The sequence below is a fragment of the Xenopus laevis genome, chromosome 4S (assembly GCF_017654675.1).
Source record: "Xenopus laevis strain J_2021 chromosome 4S, Xenopus_laevis_v10.1, whole genome shotgun sequence".
Taxonomy (NCBI): domain Eukaryota; kingdom Metazoa; phylum Chordata; class Amphibia; order Anura; family Pipidae; genus Xenopus; species Xenopus laevis.
This window is the reverse complement of record NC_054378.1, coordinates 73,249,681-73,273,372: the sequence shown is the minus strand read 5'-3', so window position 1 is coordinate 73,273,372 and position 23,692 is coordinate 73,249,681. Positions and strand designations below refer to the sequence as shown.

The 23,692-nt window shown below is 36.3% G+C and overlaps 1 protein-coding gene across 1 annotated transcript; it reads right to left on the bottom strand.

The window, feature by feature from the left end:
- Positions 1–1,290: 1,290 nt before the first annotated feature.
- On the bottom strand, positions 1,291–17,887 carry LOC108715578 (DNA repair and recombination protein RAD54-like). Its single transcript, XM_018260863.2, has 18 exons — positions 17,748–17,887; positions 15,698–15,778; positions 14,343–14,462; positions 13,140–13,200; positions 11,621–11,756; positions 10,564–10,633; positions 9,339–9,627; positions 9,126–9,250; positions 8,058–8,208; positions 7,579–7,705; positions 7,411–7,485; positions 6,880–7,010; positions 6,664–6,774; positions 5,708–5,831; positions 4,742–4,820; positions 3,999–4,178; positions 2,373–2,536; positions 1,291–1,907 (listed from the first exon to the last, which is right to left on the bottom strand). Exons 1-18 carry the CDS (start codon positions 17,748–17,750, stop codon positions 1,706–1,708), a joined length of 2,229 nt encoding a protein of 742 aa, XP_018116352.1. The 5' UTR covers positions 17,751–17,887; the 3' UTR covers positions 1,291–1,705.
- Positions 17,888–23,692: the final 5,805 nt, after the last annotated feature.

The window sequence follows — 23,692 nt, the reverse complement described above, 5'->3', positions numbered from 1 at the left end:
GTCTCAATTTGCTAAAAAACATCTCAATGATTGCCAAGACTTTTGGGAAAATACCTTGTGGACCGACGAGACAAAAGTTGAACTTTTTGGAAGGTGCGCGTCCCGTTACATCTGGCGTAAAAGTAACACAGCATTTCAGAAAAAGAACATCATACCAACAGTAAAATATGGTGGTGGTAGTGTGATGGTCTGGGGTTGTTTTGCTGCTTCAGGACCTGGAAGACTTGCTGTGATAGATGGAACCATGAATTCTACTGTCTACCAAAAAATCCTGAAGGAGAATGTCCGGCCATCTGTTCGTCAACTCAAGCTGAAGCGATCTTGGGTGCTGCAGCAGGACAATGACCCAAAACACACCAGCAAATCCACCTCTGAATGGCTGAAGAAAAACAAAATGAAGACTTTGGAGTGGCCTAGTCAAAGTCCTGACCTGAATCCTATTGAGATGTTGTGGCATGACCTTAAAAAGGCGGTTCATGCTAGAAAACCCTCAAATAAAGCTGAATTACAACAATTCTGCAAAGATGAGTGGGCCAAAATTCCTCCAGAGCGCTGTAAAAGACTCGTTGCAAGTTATCGCAAACGCTTGATTGGAGTTATTGCTGCTAAGTGTGGCCCAACCAGTTATTAGGTTCAGGGGGCAATTACTTTTTCACACAGGTTTGGATTTCTTTTCTCCCTAAATAATAAAAACCCTCATTTAAAAACTGCATTTTGTGTTTACTTGTGTTATCTTTGACTAATAGTTAAATGTGTTTGATGATCAGAAACATTTTGTGTGACAAACATGCAAAAGAATAAGAAATCAGGAAGGGGGCAAATAGTTTTTCACACCACTGTAACTGTTTGGACATGCAGTTGCATTTTTCACATAGAAAATAAGAAATCCACAGGCCATTAACTACATCTCAAAAAGCAGTATGTTGGTCCACAACAGATATATCTTAGTATGCACCACAACGAGCTAGTAAACGGACCTACAGCTTTGTGGTGTTTGTTTCTGTCTCTATAGTTGTAAAACCATATAAGTGAATGGGATAAATGAATCCACACACTGTAATGTAGTGGAGCTCCATGGGGCGTTTAACATGGAAACCAATGCATCAAGTTCTTATCTCTCGGAGTCCTCTCCAAAGGAAAGCATTTAAAACAAAATGTTCATCTGTTATTTTACTTGTGCCACTAGTACAAACAAGTCAAGAAATATACCTGGAGCCTTTGGAACCTAGTTTCATACAGTGCTGAGCAGACACAAGAATGCTTTCATCTTGAACACACATCTACAATATATCAGTATCCAGTATTTATTCATGTTGAGGAGTCAAAAAAGTGCATTAGTTCAATTTTTTCAAAAAGTGACATCCACAAGTAGAGTACAGTAGATGGCAGTGGAGAGCTGTAAGGAAGAAGTCTGTGTCTCATGTCCATGCACTGACACTTTACTTCCAAATCGCATATAATATTGTGGGCTACTGAAAAATGACAATATAAGCATTACGACATGATGATCTTGCCTCAGAGTTTTACACTACCATTTAGGACCAGTGGTAAATAGATGTAAGTTAACTTGATGTGTCATTGCATTAAAGCAGGCAATGTAACATTTCTTCTGTCGAAAAGGGCATGCAACTCCGCAGATATAAAGGGTTTTCCAATTCTGCAGTCTCCCAGATTCTTCGCTCTTCCAGAAAACGATTTAATAAAGCTAAAGTACACCCCTTTGCTCCTCATGGGATCGATGGTGGAATGTAAATGTAATGGCAGCATCCCAAGCAGACACAAGCACTGGGTCTTGCAGCCCTCGCTTTTCAGCACTGTGATTCCACTGGGACAGGTTTGAGGTGCAGTCTGTACCATCTGGAGGAGGCCTGACTTGATGCCCGTTCACACAGCGACGGCACTTAAATCTAAATTATTCAAACAAACAATTACATTTATTTTTAGTCCAGCAGAAAATGATTTAGACTGTAGATGTATGAATCAAGAACATTAGGTAACCTAGGAGGATAATATAATATTCAGCAGCTAGTTGGGAGAAGAATGAAGCATCTGCATAAATAAAAGTACAGACATTGCACAGGAAAAAATGGAATCTTGTTGCTCCCTTGACATTACACAAATTTGTCAATATCCAGTTTGAAGCACCTTGGTAAGGTAAACTCAACAAACAAACAGTGACAGTTGATAGATAAACCCTACACCACTGTAGCAGTAACCTGGATATTTCAAGGAAGAGCTGCTATAATAAAGGTTTCAGTGATGGAAGAAGCTATGATAAGTTTTTAATAAACAAAAATGTTTCCTCATCTAAACCAATAACTCATTATTAGGAGTATAGCAGACCTCTTTTCCTCATCTGCTCAAGCACTTACTTGTCATGGGTATCACTGGTCGTGTCTTCGTTTAGAGTGAAGAGTTCTTTCAACTCTCCAATGGAGAAGTGTCTCTCCACGTCCTGTTCCTCGTCTACAACACAGCTGCTCAATGCTTTCTTGTGGGTTTGACGCTGAAAGATTTTTTCTTCAATTGTCCCAGTCTGGAAAGCAGAAAGTAATGAACACACAGCAAATATAAAGTAGTCTAGAACTGCTTTGACAGTACTAGGGCTTGTTTCAAAATCCATGCAAATCATTCTTAAGGTTGGTATATAGGGAAAAACATAACAACCATGCGACATCAATAAAAACAAATAAAAGATCCTTGCTGCCCTGTTGGGAAGATTCAGTGATGATCTTGGAAGCCTTATCCAGCATTTAATTCTATATTACAATCAATATAGTATAAAAATGTATCCACAGTCTAGGAATACATTAAAAAAATGTGCAAGTGGCTTTTTCATGTTAATAGCATAAAATAAATAACTGTTCAAAGTGCATTTCATCTGTAACATCATCACACTAAAAAGTACAACATATCACATGATAGGATACCTTAAAGGGGACCTGTCACCTTAAGAAATATTTCCAAATCCTGTTACATGATGCTAGTCAAGCAAAATAAACTTCACATACACTATAACAAATGTAAATCTTGTTTTTTTTTAGTTTTGGAATTCACAATCACAATAAGCAGGCAACGGCCATTTTGTGGACACTGTTATTAAGACAAGTACATTATGTCAAAATCTTCTTTAAGCTCCAGAACAGGAGATACGATGCCCATGCCCATAAACTGGCTGCACAATTAGAAGGTGACGAGAGAGGGGAAATGTGGTGGTGCAGTGACAGAACGGAACGATAAAGTAATTTGCCTGCCCGGCCTTTATGCCTTAGGCATGGGGGTATATTTATCAAAGAGTGCAGTTAATAGTGAAGTTCCACCACTAGAGTGAAATGCTGCCACTCCCCATTCATTTCTATGGGAGTTTTAAAGGCGTATTCATCAAAGGGTGAACTTTCACCCATTGATAAATACGCCTTTCAAAATCCCATAGAAATGAATTGAGAGCTGCAGAATTTCACTCTAGTGGCGGAACTTCACTCTTTGATAAATTTACCCCATAGAGTTGGGGAAGGCAATACAGGTATGGGACCTGGGGTCTTCCGGATATCAGACCTTTTAATAATTTGGATCTTCATACCTTCAGTCTACTAGAAAATCATGTAAACATTAAATAAACCCAATAGGCTGATTTTGCCTCCAATAAGGATTAATTATATCTTAGTTTAGTTCAAGTACAAGGTACGGTTTTGTTATTACAGAGAAAAAGGAAATAACTTTTTAAAATTATGATAAAATGGAAGATGGCCATTCTGTAATTCTGAGCTTTCTGGTTAATGGGTTTCTGGATAACGGATCCCATACCTGTATATGATTGACAACTGAGACTTTTAAACAAGTTTATAACAGGTATGGATGGATGCTTTAATTAAAAAAAAAAAAAAAAAAAAGAAGAATTTGGACTTCATGTTTTATTTGAAGGACTTTTGTTATACAGCTTATGTCTTGGTGACAGGTCCCCTTTAATGTTTAACAAGCCAATCATGTAGGCAACATACCGAAAGCAGTCTGTAGATAAAACAGGTCTTTTTCTGGCCGTCTCTCCATACACGAGCCATTGCCTGCTCATCATTTGCTGGGTTCCAGTCTGGGTCAAACATCACTAATCTGTTGGCGCCGATTAAATTTAAACCGCAGCCTCCAGCTTTACTGCTCAGCATGAAGATAAATTCAGGACTCTGTCAGAAATAAAAACATGCAATATAATGAGTGCAATACATGCACGAAGACCCTCATCAGATAGGCCAGCAGAGGTGTAGTATAGTTAACAGGGGAAGTATAGATAAAACACAAGGTGTTCCTAGACATACAGAAGAACAACTTTCATTTATAAACACTACGCAGATTCGCAGCTGGACAATAACTCACGGCAAGCAGTGGATTGCGTTCATAGTAAACTAGCTGCTGGCTGAAAAAACGTATCACTGATTTCTAAGAGAAGAAGCGCCCCCTATTCATTTTTATGTATTTGGTAAATATCAGATTGCCAATTTGGTGAAGTTAAAGGTGAGCTCCTTTACTATGGGCAGAAGTGCAAATACTGTAACACTTAAGGAAACATTCACTGAACAAGCCGAAGTACAGTCCCAGAGCTACTTATACTCCTGGGCACTCCTTACTCGTGAGTCATGAATACAGGGCAAGAAAGTGGGATGCTTCAATATCAAAAGCATTAACATCATACTCCCTGGCACATTTTCTGCATATACCATCTCAAAATAAATCTTACAAAGATACCTACTGAGGGGCTGTTAAAGCGTTCCACTATTTTTGCTCGCTTCTTTATTGACATGGTTCCATCCAAGCGTACATAAAGATATCTTTAAGAGAAAATAAGATGAGGATAAGATAAGAAATTTACAATGATGATTTTTGGCAGCCAGTTAGGCACTAATTTTGCACAAAACATCTTACTACACACAAATTAAGTTACCATTTACTGAAAACTATGAATTGTCACCATCTTTTTATAGAGCAAAGCTTATACAAGTCTGACTGTCTAATAGTTTGAGATATTACAAATCATCATAGGATCATTGCTGAAAACCAGTTAAGGTTACATTTGGGGTAGATGCTAGTTTAATACTATAAGCTACAGAAGTTAATTTTATTAAAATGTATCCTTGATATCAGCTAAAGGATGTCTGACCAAATGGGTGCTTCAACCCAAGTCTAAAGACTTCTGGCATAAGTCACTTCCACTGCAACATCAAGGGGATTATTTATCAAAATCTGAAATGTTCTAATTTTTCAGAAAATCCGCACACACTTTTCCCCCTATTTATCCATACATTTTCACATACATTTTTTGTTTGTGAAAAGACTTGATAAAATTGCAAAAAAATCTGAATTGTGTGGGTTTTTTTTTTCCGGATTTGATGCTTGAAACCTGTGACTGTTTTGGATTTGACGCCTGAAACCACAAAATCTTTGGATTATTGAATGAAACTCAGCACAGATCAAAATATCTTCAAAATGTTAACATGACATCTGCCATTGACTTCTACATGAACTCGGCAGGTCTGAATCCGAGTACTTTTTTTATACGGACTTTTAACACCATCAGGGTTTAATAACTCTCTCAAAAAAAAAATAGATTTTTTTTTTCCCCTTAGAAATAATTGTGTTTTTCCCATTTAAAAGTCCAACCAGAAAAAAAATCAGACTTTAGTAAATAACCCCCAGAAGTCAGTTGATTATATTCTACCTCCTTGTCCGGCACAACTTCTCAAACAGGTCCAGTGTTTGGGTGTAATTAGACACCAAAACCACCTTATCACTGCTAGTGCTTCGAGTAACTGCCAGAATATAATCCAAAACAAGCATTTTCCCTGTAAAAAAAAAAAAAAAAGAATTGCAGTGTAGCAAATGAAGGTAGACAAATAGAAGAATTAAAAATACCCGTCTATTTGGAAAAAGTTAATTTGGTTAGGTTAGAGTACCTGTAAAGGCAAAAAATAAACTCCCATTTTTTTACTTTCTTTAATGAAAAAGAATCTCCAATATACTATGATTAAAAAATGTCTACCGTTTTTATAAGAAATCTGACTGTATGCAGTGAAATTCCCCCCTTCGTTTACTTGCTCTGACTGCTGTGGATAGGAAACTAACTGCTCTGCAGGGAAACAATCATACTTTCAAACAGGCTTACTTCCCTGACCTCGAGCAGCTTTGTTTGTTTCCCTCTACAGCAGTCGGTGTAGAGATTCGTATTGGATTTTATTTTTGCCTTTACATCCCCTTTAATGTTTCCAACTCCAACTGCAGGGACAAAGATCATAGAGCAAGATTAACTGGGATTCTATTTGCAGGATTATTTTACTGCAGCCATTGGTTCTGGAGAGTCGGATAAAGTTTGTATTAAACAATACAAAAACTATAAAATCCACATTAGATTCACGACAACACAGGACCCAGTGCAATCTGCATATTCTGTTTATTAATCAGTCTTTCTAAAACCATAAACTAAAGCAAAGTTGGCTACAGCAGAGTTTCAAGAAATGTTTAGATACTGGTGGCCAATTTCATCATGTTTCGGTAATTTTAGGTCTTTGAGAGAGAGACCCAGCTACAATTTTGTTATCATCAAGAGGTCTGTGTGCATGTTTACTTAACCTGTAACAGAACAAACAAGAGGGATGGGGTGTATTTCTGCTTTCTTACCTGATAATTGTGGCTCCACAGATTTAGTGCTGTAACCAGAAGGGAACAGATTCAAGGCTCCCTGAAAGCCCTCTTCTTCTTCCACACACTTCTCATATATCAACGAAGGATCTGTATTAATATTAAATTATGGAAAGGGGATTAAAAATATTTTCCTAGTCACTGGTTGATTTAATTTAGATAATAAATAATAATAATACTGGACCAAATACATACGATTGCAAAGTTTTTTTAAAGAGGTAATGGATGACAATGAAGAAACACTTATTTTCCCCTCATTTAGGTCTTCTGCAGGCTTTGCTTGTTTTAAGAACAGCTTGTAGAGTTCAGATTGCAAAGGAGTTAATCTGCAACAAAAATGGTGGAAAATATAACCTGGCCTTTGTGTGTGCATCGGTTTTACTAAAATACCTTAAAATACGAATGGCTATGAAGGAGACCTTTACAAAATGTATACGATTAATGAAAGAAAACTATGGTTTCATAGAGACAAACTGCCTATTGCAAACACAAAATGCATAATGCACCACCAGAAACATTTGAATTATACCATATTCCTTCCTTTAAATATATTTGATTTCCTAAAATGCATTCACACATCATTTAATCAATATGTCTTCTATACAAAAGCCATACATGGTCAAAGTTTCTGCATGGCACAAGAAGGAAATCCTTACTAAAATGTAAATTAGTTGCAGCCAATTGATCATTTAATTCTCTTAACTGGAACCAGGAAGGGCTACTTACCTGCAGCAGACCACCTGTTCAATCTTTACTGGCAGGTACTTTGACAAAATATCTGATGTTCTTCTAATGAGACACCTGAAATTTAAACATATATCCAAAGAGAATAAACTGTTTGCAAATCTGAATAGCGTGAAGTATTGATATAACCAAAAGGAGGCAATAACACACCTATTCACAACACCGATCAGTTCTTTAAGTTTCTCCTCTCCTTTCTGTCTGTCAGCAGCACTGGCATCTGCATCTCTCCCTTTTAAGATGGGAATTTCAAAACGTTTTTTAAAATCTTGAGCTGTACCTATGTACAGGAAGAGAAGAAAGACATTATTAATATGTATGGTAATATGTGTCAATAGTTTTCTTTATAATTTACAGTGTATATTATGAAAAATGGTTATATGAAGGGACAATGTGCAAGAGAGTCATAACAAGATAAATAAAATTATGAGATTTTGTCAGGTATTGCATTTATTCCAATAGAATGCCAGCAACAAGTGTTTTAAGTAAGCTCTTAGCTGCTAAATTAGGGAGTCAGTACATTCATTTTACAGTTTGAAAATTTCTCAGTAGGTACTGAAGCCAGAGAGAGAGCTGACCATCTGGTGCTAACATAAAATACCAGATATTGTAGATGTAGTTGGCGCCCTTACCAAGAATACCAGCATTAACAAAATGCACCAGACTGAAGTATTCCAAGAGGTCATTCTGAATAGGTGTTCCAGAGATAAGTACACGTCGTGCAGTGTTAAGACTGTTGAGAGCTTGGTACGTTTGATTCTCGGAATTCTTTAGTCTATGTCCCTGCAATTAAAAGCCAGTATATTGAATAAAAAAATATATATAATTTACACTAATAAGTAGTTATAAATGGTTAAGTACAAATAACCTATTACAAGAAAAAAATAGAGTGAGCAATTGTTTTATCAAAGCAGATGCAAATGACTACCTTTTGCTTTCCTATTACTTCCATGATGGCCTTATTAGAATCTCTAATTCTTCTTAGTACTTAGAAAATTCTTAAATGCAGTCAACTCACCAAATGAGAAATGTATTTATTCCTTATCTATTTATTTAAAAAAAAAAAGTTAATTCTATGCTGTTGCTGAGGAAAGTTTTTATCAACATCTTTTTACAGGTTATGTGGTTATTTTCGCGCAAGCATATTATTAAATCCTTTGCGGCTAAACGGAAACATTTAAAAAAAAAATCTGACAGTTTCTTTTCTCTTTTGAATACACAAAGCTTAATTCCTGGCTTTATGTGAGTATTTTTATTAGCATCTTAGTTACTTGTTCTATAGTGCATGTAATTAAAAATTTACATAGTATCAGAACTGTGCTCAGAATGAAGAGGCAGATGGAAGCGTAGACACCACTGCACAAACTATAAAGGTAAAGCTGCACCAAGGATGCTTTTCCAAACAATACCAAATATGAAACTTTCTAGGGCTTCAGGAATGGTGGGGACCAATTGTATGCCTCTGCATGTTCTATAGTGAATAAAATACCCCCTATTATAAAATAGAAGTCATCTCCTTCCGAGGTGATGCCTAAAGTCCTCATATTTTATATCATAGGTGTGTGTGTGTGTGTGTGTGTGTGTCAAGTGTATTAAAAATATGGTCTCAGTTTTTTTGGTTTGTCATGTGAACCAGACAATAAAAGCTGTATGTAGAATGGTAAAAAACAAATATTGATATAAACATCAACTGCCATTACCTCATCACATATGACCAGCCCCACACTGCCTTTGTGCAGAACTTCAGCATGCAGGCGAAATGTTTCATACGAAATTATTAAAATTGGGGAAGGGACCCGCATTCCATGCTGATGCATAAAGCCACCTACATGAAAAAAAAATAACTATATCAGTTTTCTTACAAAAAAATTGCGATATCTCTGTGCAGCAATAATTTTCCTTACTGCACTTACTAAGTTTTTTGTCGATCTCCTCCTTGGAGCCTCCATCAATAGCCAAAGGCTGTATTCTTCCTCCCAGCCACTTGCCCACTTCATTGTACCAGTTTTTTACCAGACTGGATGGACAAACCACTACTGCCTTTTCAATTTCTGGTTTGGCATCTGGATTTTGTCTAAGTAAGGTCCACATAAGAGTGATGCACTGTAGAGTCTTCCCCAGCCCCATTTCATCTGCCATGATGCATCCATGACTCCCAGAGATACGCCGTCCTGTCACACATTCCCAAAGAAATTTCACACCCTACAAAAGAAAAATTGAACTGTACAACAAAATCCATTTTTCCTGAAAACAACCATGGTCTCCTTACTTACATACTACTCTGCAAAATAATGTTTATCAGTCAAATTCCTCATCATCTAATAGTTGATATTAATGTTAAAGAGAAAAGAGGAAGCTTAACTAATCAATTCAAATCAGGATTATCATTCAAACATGAAACATTCAGCAGTTACCAAACATTTAGCACTGTTCACAAATGTTGGCTGCAAATGAAAATCACCACCACATAGGGATAGGCTTTTGCTACAACACTACTGTCCGAACTGGAATAAGTAATAAAATTTTAATAAAATTTAAATTAATATCCGATGAGCAGGGGGAACAATATAACATTATAAAGGAAAACCATTGTCAATTCCTCTTTGAATTTTGCTAGTGCACTTGGGAAAAGTGATAAATGGAGAGTTTGGTTGTGGGAGCTCTTTCCATGTGCCTGCATATACAAAAGACACAAAAACATCAATTGAGGTTGATGGATGGTTGTAGATTTGACCAGTGTTAAGAAAGGAGTCCCACTGGTTTAAGCATGGGAACCCTAGTATAAGAGTCAATTGTAGTCAGCTTACATAGATACATAGTTTTCAGCTACAAAACGAAAGAATTACAAATCAAATATGTCAGACACAAAAACATAGGAAAGATTTCTTAAAACACCTAGCTCTGAAATCCAATGTGACTTGCCAAAATGGTGGTGGTGATCCTAGATGGAGGCTGTCACCAGCACTAATGACAATTCTTTTACTGTCCTCTGTGCTTATAAAGACCTAGAAGGATATTAATCTTGGTCCTGATATTCCTCCACAGGATTAAATTCACAGTTTATTTAGAACTGTAGTAAAAAAGATGGATCTAAGTAAACTGCCTCCCAAAGAGTGGGAAAAAAAACACATGCATTACTTCTCTCTGATGTGGTCTTAACACTTTCCCAAGTACTGGATCAACCACCACATGGACTGGCACTTTCTCCCTGAAAAAAGAATGAAAACAGTCAGTCTTACTTGTATACCTCTGTATATTTGCCAAGAAAATAATATGGCACATTACATGTTTTATATTCTCTTACTTGCTTGCTTATCTGAAATGAAAATTTTAGTATAACGCATATGTAAAATAAATCACGTTTAATAAAACATTGACAAATTGTTCTTGTTTGGTTTCAATAGGCCACATGAGCCAATTCCTGAAGTTATGAATGGCTGATGATTTATTATTGATGGGATTATCTTTGCCACCCTTGCTTTCCACCAAGTATTTATTTATCCCCTGCAAAGCCAAGTGAATGGGTGTGGTCTCTAGCAATTATATGTTTAACCCAAACAGAGACTTAACGCCAATGGGGCATTGGTGTAAGAAAGTTATTAAAATGGCAATTTTCCAGTGCAAAAAACTTATTTGCTTTTGGAACTTTGGAAACCTCAGCAAACGTAGTCAAGTCATTTCTATGATTTGCACCCAACACATTTCTCAGTAAACATTCTACACAAAGCTTCTCAAATCTCTTTTTCCATAGCTACACAGCAAGTTTGTCACCCTTTAATACAATTTTGTTAGTAACCTAGCAACATTCCCACTGACATTTATTGGTACAACAAGAAGGTGTATAATTCCTGAGCATAATAATAATAATATTGTCGTGGTCAAAAGCTACCGATATCTACCTATTCTTTGTACTTACCACAACTTTATTTCACCAGTCTTCTTATTGATATTGTGAGAAGACCAGAGTGCTTGGGGCCTCAGAGGAAACCCACAGAGACACAGAAGAGACAAACTCTCAAAACACTGCTCTTGTCAGAACTGAATTCAAAATTCCAATGCTGCAGCTATGCTAGCCATTGAGCTACCATACCACCCAAAATACACATAAATAATTCTGAGTTGCTAATTATGAAGGAGAAACATCTGCTATAAATAAATATATGTAGTCAATAATCTTTGACAAAAAATGACCTACTTGTCCACTTTGAGCAGATCATGTGCACTAAGTTGAGGTGGCTCATAAAGAACCAAAGAACCTTCTTCAAATGGATCATGGAGGGCTCTTCTTATACCAGCTTTTTTGATTCCCAAAGCCCGCAGTCCTAGGCCTCCTAAAGTGGTAGCAGAGGATTAGCTTTGTTTTAAGAAATGCAAACATCTAAACCTGAATCTATAGCAGAAAGAGTTCAATAACACCTAAATATATAAAGAGGAACTATTGCAAAAATGAATATAAGCTTCAGCATACTGAAATAAGAAGATACTATCCCTCTCTCAGCATCTGTTTCTCTTAATTCTCACTTCATGCAGGATTTGGGTGTCAGCTATTCCTTGACAGTTAGATCCAAAATATCTTATAGGGGGTTATTTTTGCCTAGAAGGGGTATTAGATCTCATTCTATTAAAATCACGAGACATCAAGTCTCTCTACATGCAGAATTTGTGCATAAGGCAGTTATTTTGTTAGATTTTGTTTGTACTGGCAACAGTTATTTGAGTGAACTCTAATTTACCTGTTATATTGGATACAACTGTCAATGAATATCTGACACCCAACTGCTGCATGAAGAGAGAATGAAGAGAAACAGATGCTGAGAGAGGAATAGTGAAGATGAACTTGATTATTTCAGAAATGATGCAGAATATTTAATTGATTGTATTTAGAAAGTTTCTTGTTTCAGTATGATGAAGCTTATAATTATTAATATTAAATTTTCATTTTAGCGATAGTTCCCCTTTAATCAATTCTATATACCAGTGATCCCCAACCAGTAGCTCGTGAGCAACATGTTGCTCTCCAACCCCTTGGATGTTGCTCCCAGTGGCATCAAAGCACAAGCTTATTTTTGAATTCCATGCTTGGAGCCAAGTTTTGGTTGTATAAAAACCGGATGTACTGCCAAACAGACTCTCCTGTAGGCTGCCAGTCCACATGGGGGCTACCAATAGCCAATCACAACCCTTATTTGGCATCACCCAGGAACATTTTCCGTGCTTGTTTTGCTCCCCCACTCTTTTTAAATCTGAATGTTGCTCACGGGCTAAAAAGGTTGGGGACCCCTGCTATATACAATAGTGTGAACATTTGAATTATATATTTAGCACAGAAGCAGCAACGACCAACAAGTCTAAAAAATCTAAAAGAAATACAAGTATGGAACATTGTATAATTCTTTCCCCACTTGTAACAAGTTTTAGTTCCACAATCGACAAAGAAAAGTACAATGGGACTAGTGCTACACAGCAGAGACCTGAGGAAAACACACTATGCAGTGGAAACCAGATACTATTGTAGATTCCTTGGCCACAAGGAATCCATTTGATATATAAAAGCAAAGCTTAAAAGACTCATGATTTTATAAAGTAATCAGTTATTGTTCAAGTACTATATAAAAGTAATTGCCTAATTGTACTATTTATTCAACTGAAACTGCTGCAGAAATTACACTTTAGATACTATAGCAGCAACATGCATATTATCAAGAGTATCGTACCTTGATAGTTCGGAATGGGTACCTTAAACGGCTTTGACAATATGCTTCGAATAAAGGCCTCCTATAAATGCAGCCAACAAAGAACATATATTATTATAATAAGATTAATTGCTTGTGAGAGCGTAACAGGAAATGCAGTTTTATCCAAAATACCGAGGAACCATTTAGCAGATTACACAAAAGGAAAGAAATTGCAATAATCTTGACAATAATACAATGTAAAATCACAAAAGAAAATTGGGTTATTCAATTGCCAGTTTCATCCTCCTGTTTGACTTTATATGTTTAAAGCTCATCTCTGTGATGCCTTGCAATTGCATGTTTGTGAAAGAAAATATTTCCATATCATCCACTAAATAAAATCTAAAAGAATCACCGTGGCAATATAATAAAGAGAGCCCAACTCTATAGACTGGATTCAAATATGGGAGTCTACATATTACAAATTCCAGAGGAGATTTAAACATTATATATTAACTGAATTTGCTTTGAATGATAATGTAGGGGCATTTTATTTCTTAAAAAAAAAAGCGCAGTCTGAGTTTCACAATAAACATAAAAGTGGCTTTTTGGTTCATGGTTCTTCGAGTGAATATCTAGATTTCAAACAATAATAAAAATTACAAATGAATACAAAACAATTAAAGAAAAATGTATTTGCAGTTTGCCCGTGGCTCTCCAAGCTCATCCAGTCTGCAGAGCACTTGGGCAGAGGCAGGAGCCCAACCAAAAATTACTCAGTAGGCAGTATACAGTCCATGTGTCCCCATTTGGGCAGCCATACCCCAAAAAAATAAGCATTCATATTGTTCTATGTTATTGTGTTGGAAATGGTTTAATACAAACAAATGTTTTAGTCACATATTGTGACCTTCCTCCATAATATCTCATAATGTTGTATTTTGGAAGCCCCGTGTGTGTGTCTAGATTGGGAGACTGCCAGGGCCTCGACGTCTCACTGTGAGGGTAGTATTTTTTGTTTCTTTAATTGCTATATTTATTTTTGTTGCCTTACAATGTTGAATGATTAAAAAGGAGTGCTTCTACAGTTTATTTTACATATATTTACACACTTGACCAACACTTGGTTATGGCTAGTGGTGTAAAGTACCCTAGTAAATTGTTTAACAAAGCACAGTAACCCTTAAAACATTATTATATCATAAACCTTTTGCATGTGTATTAAAATAAGATGACACCTACATGTTGTTTGCTATCAAGACACGGTGGTCTATTTGTTAGTTGTGCCAGAGGTTTCCGAAAAGGTGAAATCCAGTTCTCTCGAATGTCATGGTTATTGCTTAAACGTTTTCTCTTCGGAACCTAAAAATGCCATATCAGACCAAGAAAAGATGAATAAAGGAAAACTTTACCCCCAAAATGTACACTTAAGCAACAGATAGTTTACATCATATTAAGTGGCATATGAAAGAATCTTCCCAACTGGAATATACATTTAAGTAAAAATCAACCTTTTAAATCTCATGTTTTGAACCACCATTTTGTGATGGTCTGTGTGCTGCCTCAGAGATCACCTGACCAGAAATACTACAACTCTAACTGTTACAGGAAGAAGTGTGGAAGCAAAAGACAGAACTCTGTCTGTGAATTGGCTCACGTGACCTAACATGTATGGTTTGTTTGGTGTGTTTGTGTGAACAGTGAATCGTAGGATCCCAGGGGGTGGCCCTTGTTTTTTAAGTGACAATTTAGTAATTGACTGGATACGTGGAGTGAAGCACATCGAGGATTACACCTAGGTGTTGAGCCTGGGGAGATAGTGCAGTAGTTAATGGTAATAGACTTGGGGATAATATGCGTGTTGGAAACAGGAAAGAGAACCATTTCTGTATTACATGGGTTTCATTTAAAGTAGCAGTTGGACATCCAAGATATGGCTGACAGGCAATAAGATTATGATTAGCTCAGAGGTGGTATTGAAAACCATACGATTAGTTGGCTAAAGGATAAACTATACATAGAAAATAATAAGGGGCCCGGTAGAGAGCCTTGAGTAGAAAGATAAAGTAGAAGATGATATTCCATTGTATGAGGCACTGAAAGACCAATATAAAAAAAAATAAGAGGAAAACCGAACAGGGCAGTGTAATGAAGGGCAAAAGAATGGAAGGACTGAAGGAGGAAAGTATTATAATCAGTGTCAAAAACTGCTAAGAAATCTAGGAATATTAGTAATATGATTTTTTTTTTAGGTTTTGCTGAGTCATAGATTAGTTGCATTAAAACAGATTCTGTGGAAGGTTGTGACCAAAAGCTAGATTGTTGGGGGTTCAGCAGGCCATTAGAGAGGAAGAACATCAGTATATTGTGCTTGAGTAGTTAAGAAACAAAGAAGCACAGGAGATGGGACAGATATTACCTGGACTGGAAGGATGAGTAAAGTAAAGTATATGTTTTGAGACATCCTCATAACACGGGGGGGGGGAAGACAGAGGACTGCTGTTGAGGGAAGGGAGGTGAATGGCTATGAATGTGTTGTTGGTATTAATATTTTTGTCAGACCTTAAAAGAACCAAGCCTACTATAGAACTACTTACCGCATCTTCACACCAGTCCTCATCTTCAGATGAGCTACCTTGCTTTCTCTTCGCCAACTGACTTGGAGCAAGACTTCTCCTCTAAAAGCAAAGGAAACCCCGATTATTTTTAGAGCTAAATATAGTAAGTTCTTTTGTCAGAAAACAGATCAGATTTACTGAAGGAGCTGTGCCAAACTGAGACTAAAGATAAATAGGCAAACCAAATTGAATGCCATAGTACAGTGCAAGAGATTTATATGTATTAGTAAATACGATTTAAGAATACAGATCAATCAATCTTCAAGTTGCAGATCTTGAATCACTATACTATTCAACTCTAAAGAGCACGACAAAAACACTTTATATATACGGAAAAGGACAATTTATAGATAGATATCTACCATTAACCGTTCCTAATACAGGTGTGTTGTTCACAGCTTCCTAAATGAGCTTAGAGGTTGTTTTGATAGGCAGAGCATCATTTACTTTTGTCCTTTAGCCTATCAGAACATTGCAGGTTCAACACAATTAGAAGGTGATGGGTTAGGGGGAGGCAGGAGGACCCATAAATCAGGAAATCTTAGTGATATCTGCGTTGACAGTTCACAGGAATAGTGACAAATTTCTGTTAAAGTATTCCAGCCTTGCCCTGGAAAATGGGTCTGTGTTCTGAAATTCCTTTACTGGGGCAGATTTGTCAAATTAGAGCTTACCATATAAAACATCATCCACTTTCTGTCCATTCTATTCTATATGATTTTTTGAGAAGTATTTATTACTATATGGAAGTTTTAGTTCACCATTTGATAAATATACTGCAAAAAATAAGTGTGTGGTCACACTTTGATCTTTCTAACCAGTTGTGTTGTTACAAAACACTTCAGTCTGAGAATCTGTAGCTACAAGAACAGTTGCTTGTGATGATGGTTAAATAGAATGTCAAAATAATTAAATGCATTTACCTTTACTTATGATATAATATGTTAAGCAGTGTAGGGTTGGAAAAAATATTCATTGGAGTTAACATTACGACATGCACATAAGAGAGACTTCCCTTCTTAAAAAAAAAATCAGCAACCCGGTCTTGCTTTATGGTACTGATTATAGGAATCTCCATTGAGACAGAAAATATCACAACTATAAGACTGATAACGCCTGCTTATAGGGGATATGGGATTAGTCTCTAAAATAGTACAGGTCTAGGATCCCTTATCCGGAAACCCGATATCCAGAAAGCTCCGAATTATGGAATGGCTGTCTCCCATAGACTCCATTTTATCCAAATAATCCAAATTTTTAATAATTATTTCCTTTTTCTCTATAATAATAATAAAACAGTAGCTTGTACTTGATCCCAACTAAGATATAATTAATCCTTATTGGAAGCAAAACCAGTCTATTGGATTTATTTAATGTTTCAATTAATTTCTAGTAGACTTAAGGCATGAAGACCCAAATTACGGAAAGATCAGTTATCAGGGAAACCCCAGGTCCCGAGCATTCTGGCTAACAGGTCCCATACCTGTATATTGCTCTAGTACTTATGACAGCTGTAAGAAAAGAAATTTGTTTAAAAAGACAGTTAAAGAACAATGAAATAAGTACTATATATATATATATATATATATATATATATATATATATATATATATATATATATATATATATAATACATCATAAGTTATTTACTTGCATAGTATCCATGCATTATATTGTGCTTCATATTCTATACAGCGTTGTGGCTTCTTAACAATGCTTAACAAATAAATATATGCATACATTTAACTTCTGTCTACTCTAAATGATATCTGCAAATATTTCTTGACATGAGATTTGAGACTTGTGAATATTCTTTTTTAAACTCTCACTTAATTACTACAGTTAAAACTACAAGATGTTAAATGGCATCTTGTCTGTGTGCAAACCTGTGTGGCTCTACAAAAGGAGTTTAGTTATAGAAATGGCCTTAGAGCATATCATTTGCAGACACTGTATATTATACAGGAAAGTATAAAAACTCCTTTAGTGCTGGGTGTTTTAGGATCCATAATAAACATACATAACTCACCATATTTACTCAGGCAGGAAACATGGTACTCATCCTTGCAACAACACACGGCAATCCGCACAGTTATGTCAGCAACATAAGCAACAACGTTGCCCCAGTCTAATCCATGTATTAAACTCTCCCGGGCCCGCTCGCAAGGTATGACGGGAAACATTATGTTACAGTTCCTATAATCGCGGCGCTTGATGGGAATTGTAGTTCCGCGGTACCTGAAAACAATTCGCTTGTGAAAGGTCACCAATGAAAATGGGAACCACAATTCCCAGAGATGCATTGCGTTGTCGCGTAGACATCAAAGCTTTAATTTCCCTTCTACAAATGAGCGGGAGGCAATGTCATAATAGACTGGAGGGCGGGTTATATAAAAAAGCTGTAAAAGGAGATTCGCAGTTTAAAAGCAATGAATGTCATCGTATAACTTTTTTTAAACTGTATTTTTTGAGACACCCTCATTTCACTGAAGGCACGATTACTTAATTGTGGTTACTCTAGTGACAACTATATAAGATTACTTGGTTTAATAAGAGTGCTGGGCCATAATAATCTCTACTTTATTTAGCCCAGTAGTATTGTAAATAAATAATATTATAAAAAGCATATTTCAATTAGTGTAAATGTCCTGGGAATAGAGTGACTATCATAAATGAATGGTGGTGTAATTAGAAGTTAAAGGTGATGTTCTGCTAAGTTTTAGCGTGACCTAGACATTGATATTATGAGACAATGTGCAACTGGTGTTGATGTTTTTATTTGTGGTTTTTCAGTTTTGTTCAGTGGCTATCCAGTTTGGCATTTAAGCAAATATCTGGTTGCTAAGGTCTTGTTTACCATGGCAACCAAGCAGTGGTTGAATGAGAGACTGAACAGGTTTGAATAGAAGGATAAGCAATACAAAATAACAAATTTGTAAGATCACAGAGCAATAGGTTTTTGCCTGCAGTAGAGGAAGGCAAATAATTAAAAATACTGCAAAAATAATGAAGACCAATGTCAAGGTTGCTAAGAATAGGACATTATGTAACATACTAAAAGTAACAATAAAAAAAAAAGCAGATGGCCTGGTTGATAGGAATAGGACATTCTATATTATAGTAAACGTCAACTTTAAGGTGAACCATCCCATCCCTTCAATATTTACTAAGCTCCGAATAGACGATTTTTTGGGGTTATAAAATAGGCTTTTAAAGAAAATCAAATTTTTTTTGGAATTTATTAAACCCCGAGGGCTAAAATATAAAAACACGGCATCTCAAACCTGTCGAGGTTGTATAAAAGTCAATGGGAAAAGTCCCATTGATTTTTGGTTGTGTCGGGGGTTTCGGGCAATTTCACAATGTTTTTGGAGCTTTTGGGTGAAAACTCAGAAAAATTCAGAGTTTTCAGGGAAAATTCAAAATTGTGAAATTCTGAGCTTTTCCCGCAAAAGGTAATTTTCGGGAAAATGTAATAATAAATAAGCGTTAAAAACCCAAGTGGGTTAGATCGGAGTTTGTAGCAGCCGATAAATTCGGACTTTGATAAGAAATAAGATAGTATTACCATAATAAACCTTTTTCAAACTGCTTATTAGCCATTGTTTCACTCTGCTTCCTCTACCACCAGTCCCCCCCCCCACCCCAGCAGTCGCAGGGGTCCCCAGCCTTTTTTACCCGGTAGCCACATTCAAACGTAAAAAAAAAAGTTGGAGAGCAATAGAAGCATGCAAAATCCTGGGGGTGCCAAATATGGTCTGTGCAACAATTGAATTGTGTTTTTTTTCCACAAATTTTAAAAAACAATTGGGGTTTTCCTATTTTTCTTAAAAGCTATAAAAATTAGAGATTTATTAAGTGTAAAAGAACCATGAAAATCTCTAATGCCAAACTGCCAAGTTAAAGTTGTTGAGGTCCTATAGAAGTCAGTGGGAGCTGCACTGATCTTATTGGACTGCTTTTAATAAATTTGGACATTTAGGGGCCGATTCATGAAGCTCGAGTGAAGGATTCGAATTAAAAAAACTTTGAATTTCGAAGTGTTTTTTGGGCTACTTCGACCATCGAATGGGCTACTTCGACCTTCGACTACGACTACGAATCGAACGATTCGAACTAAAAATCATTTGACTATTCGACCATTCGATAGTCGAAGTACTGTCTCTTTAAGAAAAACTTCGACCCCCTACTTCAGCAGCTAAAAGCTACCGAAGTCAATGTTAGCCTATGGGGAAGGTCCCCATAGGCTTGCCTGAGATTTTTTGATCGAAGGATATTCCTTCGATCGTTGGATTAAAATCCTTTGAATCGTTCGATTCGAAGGATTTAATCGTTCGATCGAAGGAATAATCCTTTGATCGTTCGATCGCAGGATTTGCGCTAAATCGTTCGACTTCGATATTCGAAGTCGAACGATTTTAGTTCCTAGTCGAATATCGAGGGTTAATTAACCCTCGATATTCGACCCTTCATACATCTGCCCCTTAGAGATTTTCAGATTTTTTTCCTCTAGGAATTGTCCAAAAAACTCAAAAAAGGTATTCAGATATTTTTAGGGCATCGTTCAGCTCTTTTTTCCTTGTACTTTTTGTATTCCGATATTTTAGTAAATTCAATGAAATTCGTGGTTTTAGAGGTTTTGAGCAGGCAAGAAGTTTGCTAACTTTATCTAATGTTGCAGGGGTGAAGAAGTGCAAAGTGAATGTGAGTGGACTGCAAGTTAGTCTGACATTGTTGTCATACATTATGCTCTACCTCTACTAATAAGATCGTTTTTTTCATTAAAGAAATGAGCAAGATCTTGGGCAGTTACATTAATGGGAGGAGGGGGTGGAGGAGGGCATAGGAGTTGGGTGAACTTACAATTGAAAGCTCAAAGATACACATACAACTTTAGTTCCTCTACTATAACTGTAACATCACTGATATACTACTGATATAGTGTTCCACGTTGTACACTTTCATTTAGTAAGAGCACGGCAATCGTCTCAGGGTTTACCATTGCACTAATTGTTATCATGCAAAGATTTCCATCTCACTTAGTTTCTTGATGTTTGCAAAGGGGAAGGCCATTCTTTTCAAGATGTAGAATTAAACCGTTAGGAAAATCTAATGGCAATGTAAAAGGTAAAAATTACACTTCACTGCTTCCATTTCATAAACCACCAGGTGATTCTCTTTTATCATCAATTTTCCTTTCAAGATGCAGATGTTCTTGCGAAATATGAGCAATCAGGAGTAATTTACAGTGTTTGATGTTATTGTGAAATAGGACAGGGAACATATCCTGTCCTCAGTACAGTTCTGCCACTTAGCAGGCACTTGTCTCTATACATAATTAAAAATGTGATTTTGGATGCTTTTCCCTAGAATCTGTTAAGAGTTCTTCTGTAGGTGTTTTGTTTGCTCCTTTCAGAACTAACCAGAGGTTTTAGTATGCATTCATTCTTTTTGCGTTATGCAAAGTAATTTTCTTTTCTATTTAAAGAAACAGTTCAGAGCAAAAATAAAAACTGGGTGAATAGACTGTACAAAATAAAAATGTTTCTAATATAGTTAGTTAGCCAAAAAGTGGAAACCAAGAAAGCTGCAAAGCAGGAAGTAATGTTCTATTATGTTAGACATCCAGTCACTCCAGCCTTTTTACATTACATTTTTGGATAATGAACTATTTTGAAAATATTTTTGCACAGCCTATCTATTTATAAATTGTAAACCTAAAAGACGAAACCTTTATTCAAATACCAAGAAATTAAATTCACAACTATTAGTTGAGGTCTGACGGATGTCAGAAAAAACAAAAATTATTTTAGAAAAGAAAAAGAAACCCCACCAATTGTTATGATTCTAAAATTGGCCAGAAATACTGCAACGTGTTTTATTACACTTGTTTACTGACAACAATTCATAGAGAATTGTAATAGAATTAATAAAGTGCTAGTGCTGCTATAAATTCATCCATAATTAGAAAAATTCATGGATTTAAGTAAAGTGCTGTGCAATAAATTAGAATATTAGACCCCAAAGAAAAAAATCAATTAAAAATATATATAGAAAAATGACCAACTTTAGGTAGTGGGTTAGCAATTGAAGTCACAATCCATAAATTTAGATTACAGAAAATAGAAAAAATAGATGGTGGAGTTGTCCCATAAACTAACTGCCTGATTTTTTCTAAAGCCTGGGACACCACAAAGATAAGGCAGGACAGGGTAACCGGGGCTGTGGCCTTGGTATTTAACTTGCCCTAAGTGTTATTAGGAGGCTAGGTATCCCTAAAAAGCCACAAACCGTCGGTCCCTTAGAAAGGAAGGAAGATTGTAAGAGGTTGTATAGAATAAAGAAGGATTAGACCCCGAGCTCTCTTGCCCCCACTTCCGTTGTAAAACCCAGCCCAAATATTTCCTATAGATCGATTTGGCATAAATTCAATTTGACCACAAGAGGATCACTAAAAACGCCGACGTACGTTTCGCTGAATAGCTTTGTCAAGGCGAGAAGCTGTCCCAGGCTTTAGAAAAAATCAGGCAGTTAGTTTATGGGACAACTCCACCATCTATTTTTTCTATTTTCTGTAATCTAAATTTATGGATTGTGACTTCAATTGCTAACCCACTACCTAAAGTTGGTCATTTTTCTATATATATTTTTAATTGATTTTTTTCTTTGGGGTCTAATATTCTAATTTATTGCACAGCACTTTACTTAAATCCATGAATTTTTCTAATTATGGATGAATTTATAGCAGCACTAGCACTTTATTAATTCTATTACAATTCTCTATGAATTGTTGTCAGTAAACAAGTGTAATAAAACACGTTGCAGTATTTCTGGCCAATTTTAGAATCATAACAATTGGTGGGGTTTCTTTTTCTTTTCTAAAATAAGCCTATCTATTTACCCAGTTATATTTTTACACTGAACAATTCCTTTCAAGTCAGAGCCATACAATTAAAAAGTAGAAGAGCTAGGTACTTGGGAAAGTATACAGCTGTTTAGGAGTTGATGTGTGCTAACAATCTTTTGGTGCCATGTTAGACTTTCTTCTCAAACCTATCAATGTCATGTAGACGTCATTGGCAGATGTCCCTTTTGGAAGATATAATTATCTGCTTTGTATGATAATCCGAAGGGACAGAGAGGTGCTGAGCATCCACTGACTAAGTAGGGCAAGCACTTCTCTTCCCACCTCACCAACTCATGCCTGTAATACCATTTTGTAAAGGGAGGCACTGAACATCATATTAGCCAGGCAGGGTGAGACTAGTTTGAAGCCATATATGAAAATAATTACCCATGAAGACCCCATGCATGCACGAGTTTGACAAGATGAGAAAATATGTTTTCTACTCCAAACTAACAACCAGCTAATCTTGGTTAACATTTTCTACAAACAACTTCTTGAAGTTTACAGCAAGCGTTTCTTATCTTTCATGTGCTAAAAAACAATAAATTATTATAAATGTAAGTGCCACAGCCATTCTGATTAACTGAATGTATATGGATCAAATCTCCCCTTCTATATCCCCCAACCCCAGAGAGGGCACATGTTGCACTTGTGACTAGACACAAACAGCAGATAAGGAACACCCACTAAGGCAGGGGTCCCCAACCTTTTTTTACCTGTGAGCCTTGTGAGATCTCCATAAGAAAATAGGCTCAGCTCCAAAGTGTAAATTTAGAAAATTGGAAAATCATGTCTTTATTAGCACAAAACATTTATTTATGTACTGTGGTTCTATTCCAGCCCAAGGCAACCACAGTCCTCTATCAGTGAAGATCTGTGCCTCCAAATACACCCACAGTAGCTCCAAATCTTCTTTTCTGCTGATACACTGCACATACTTTCTCAAGTGCTCACTGCAGATATTGTCCAACATATTATATACTTTTCCTGGCAGAAGCATGTTACCCAGGTCAGGCAGGTCCTGGCAGCTGTCACCTATACCTCTTTTTTGCCTTCATATAGAGCTT

What these genes read in the sequence shown, in the direction of transcription:
- LOC108715578 (XM_018260863.2), bottom strand. An exon ending in GATCTGCTCAAAGTGGACAA is followed by an intron (nt 10,634 to 11,620) that starts GTAGGTCATTTT and finishes TTCTTTTTTCAG; the next exon opens with GGAGAAAGTGCCAGTCCATG. An exon ending in GGCTGGTCATATGTGATGAG is followed by an intron (nt 8,209 to 9,125) that starts GTAATGGCAGTT and finishes TTTTAATTGCAG; the next exon opens with GGACATAGACTAAAGAATTC.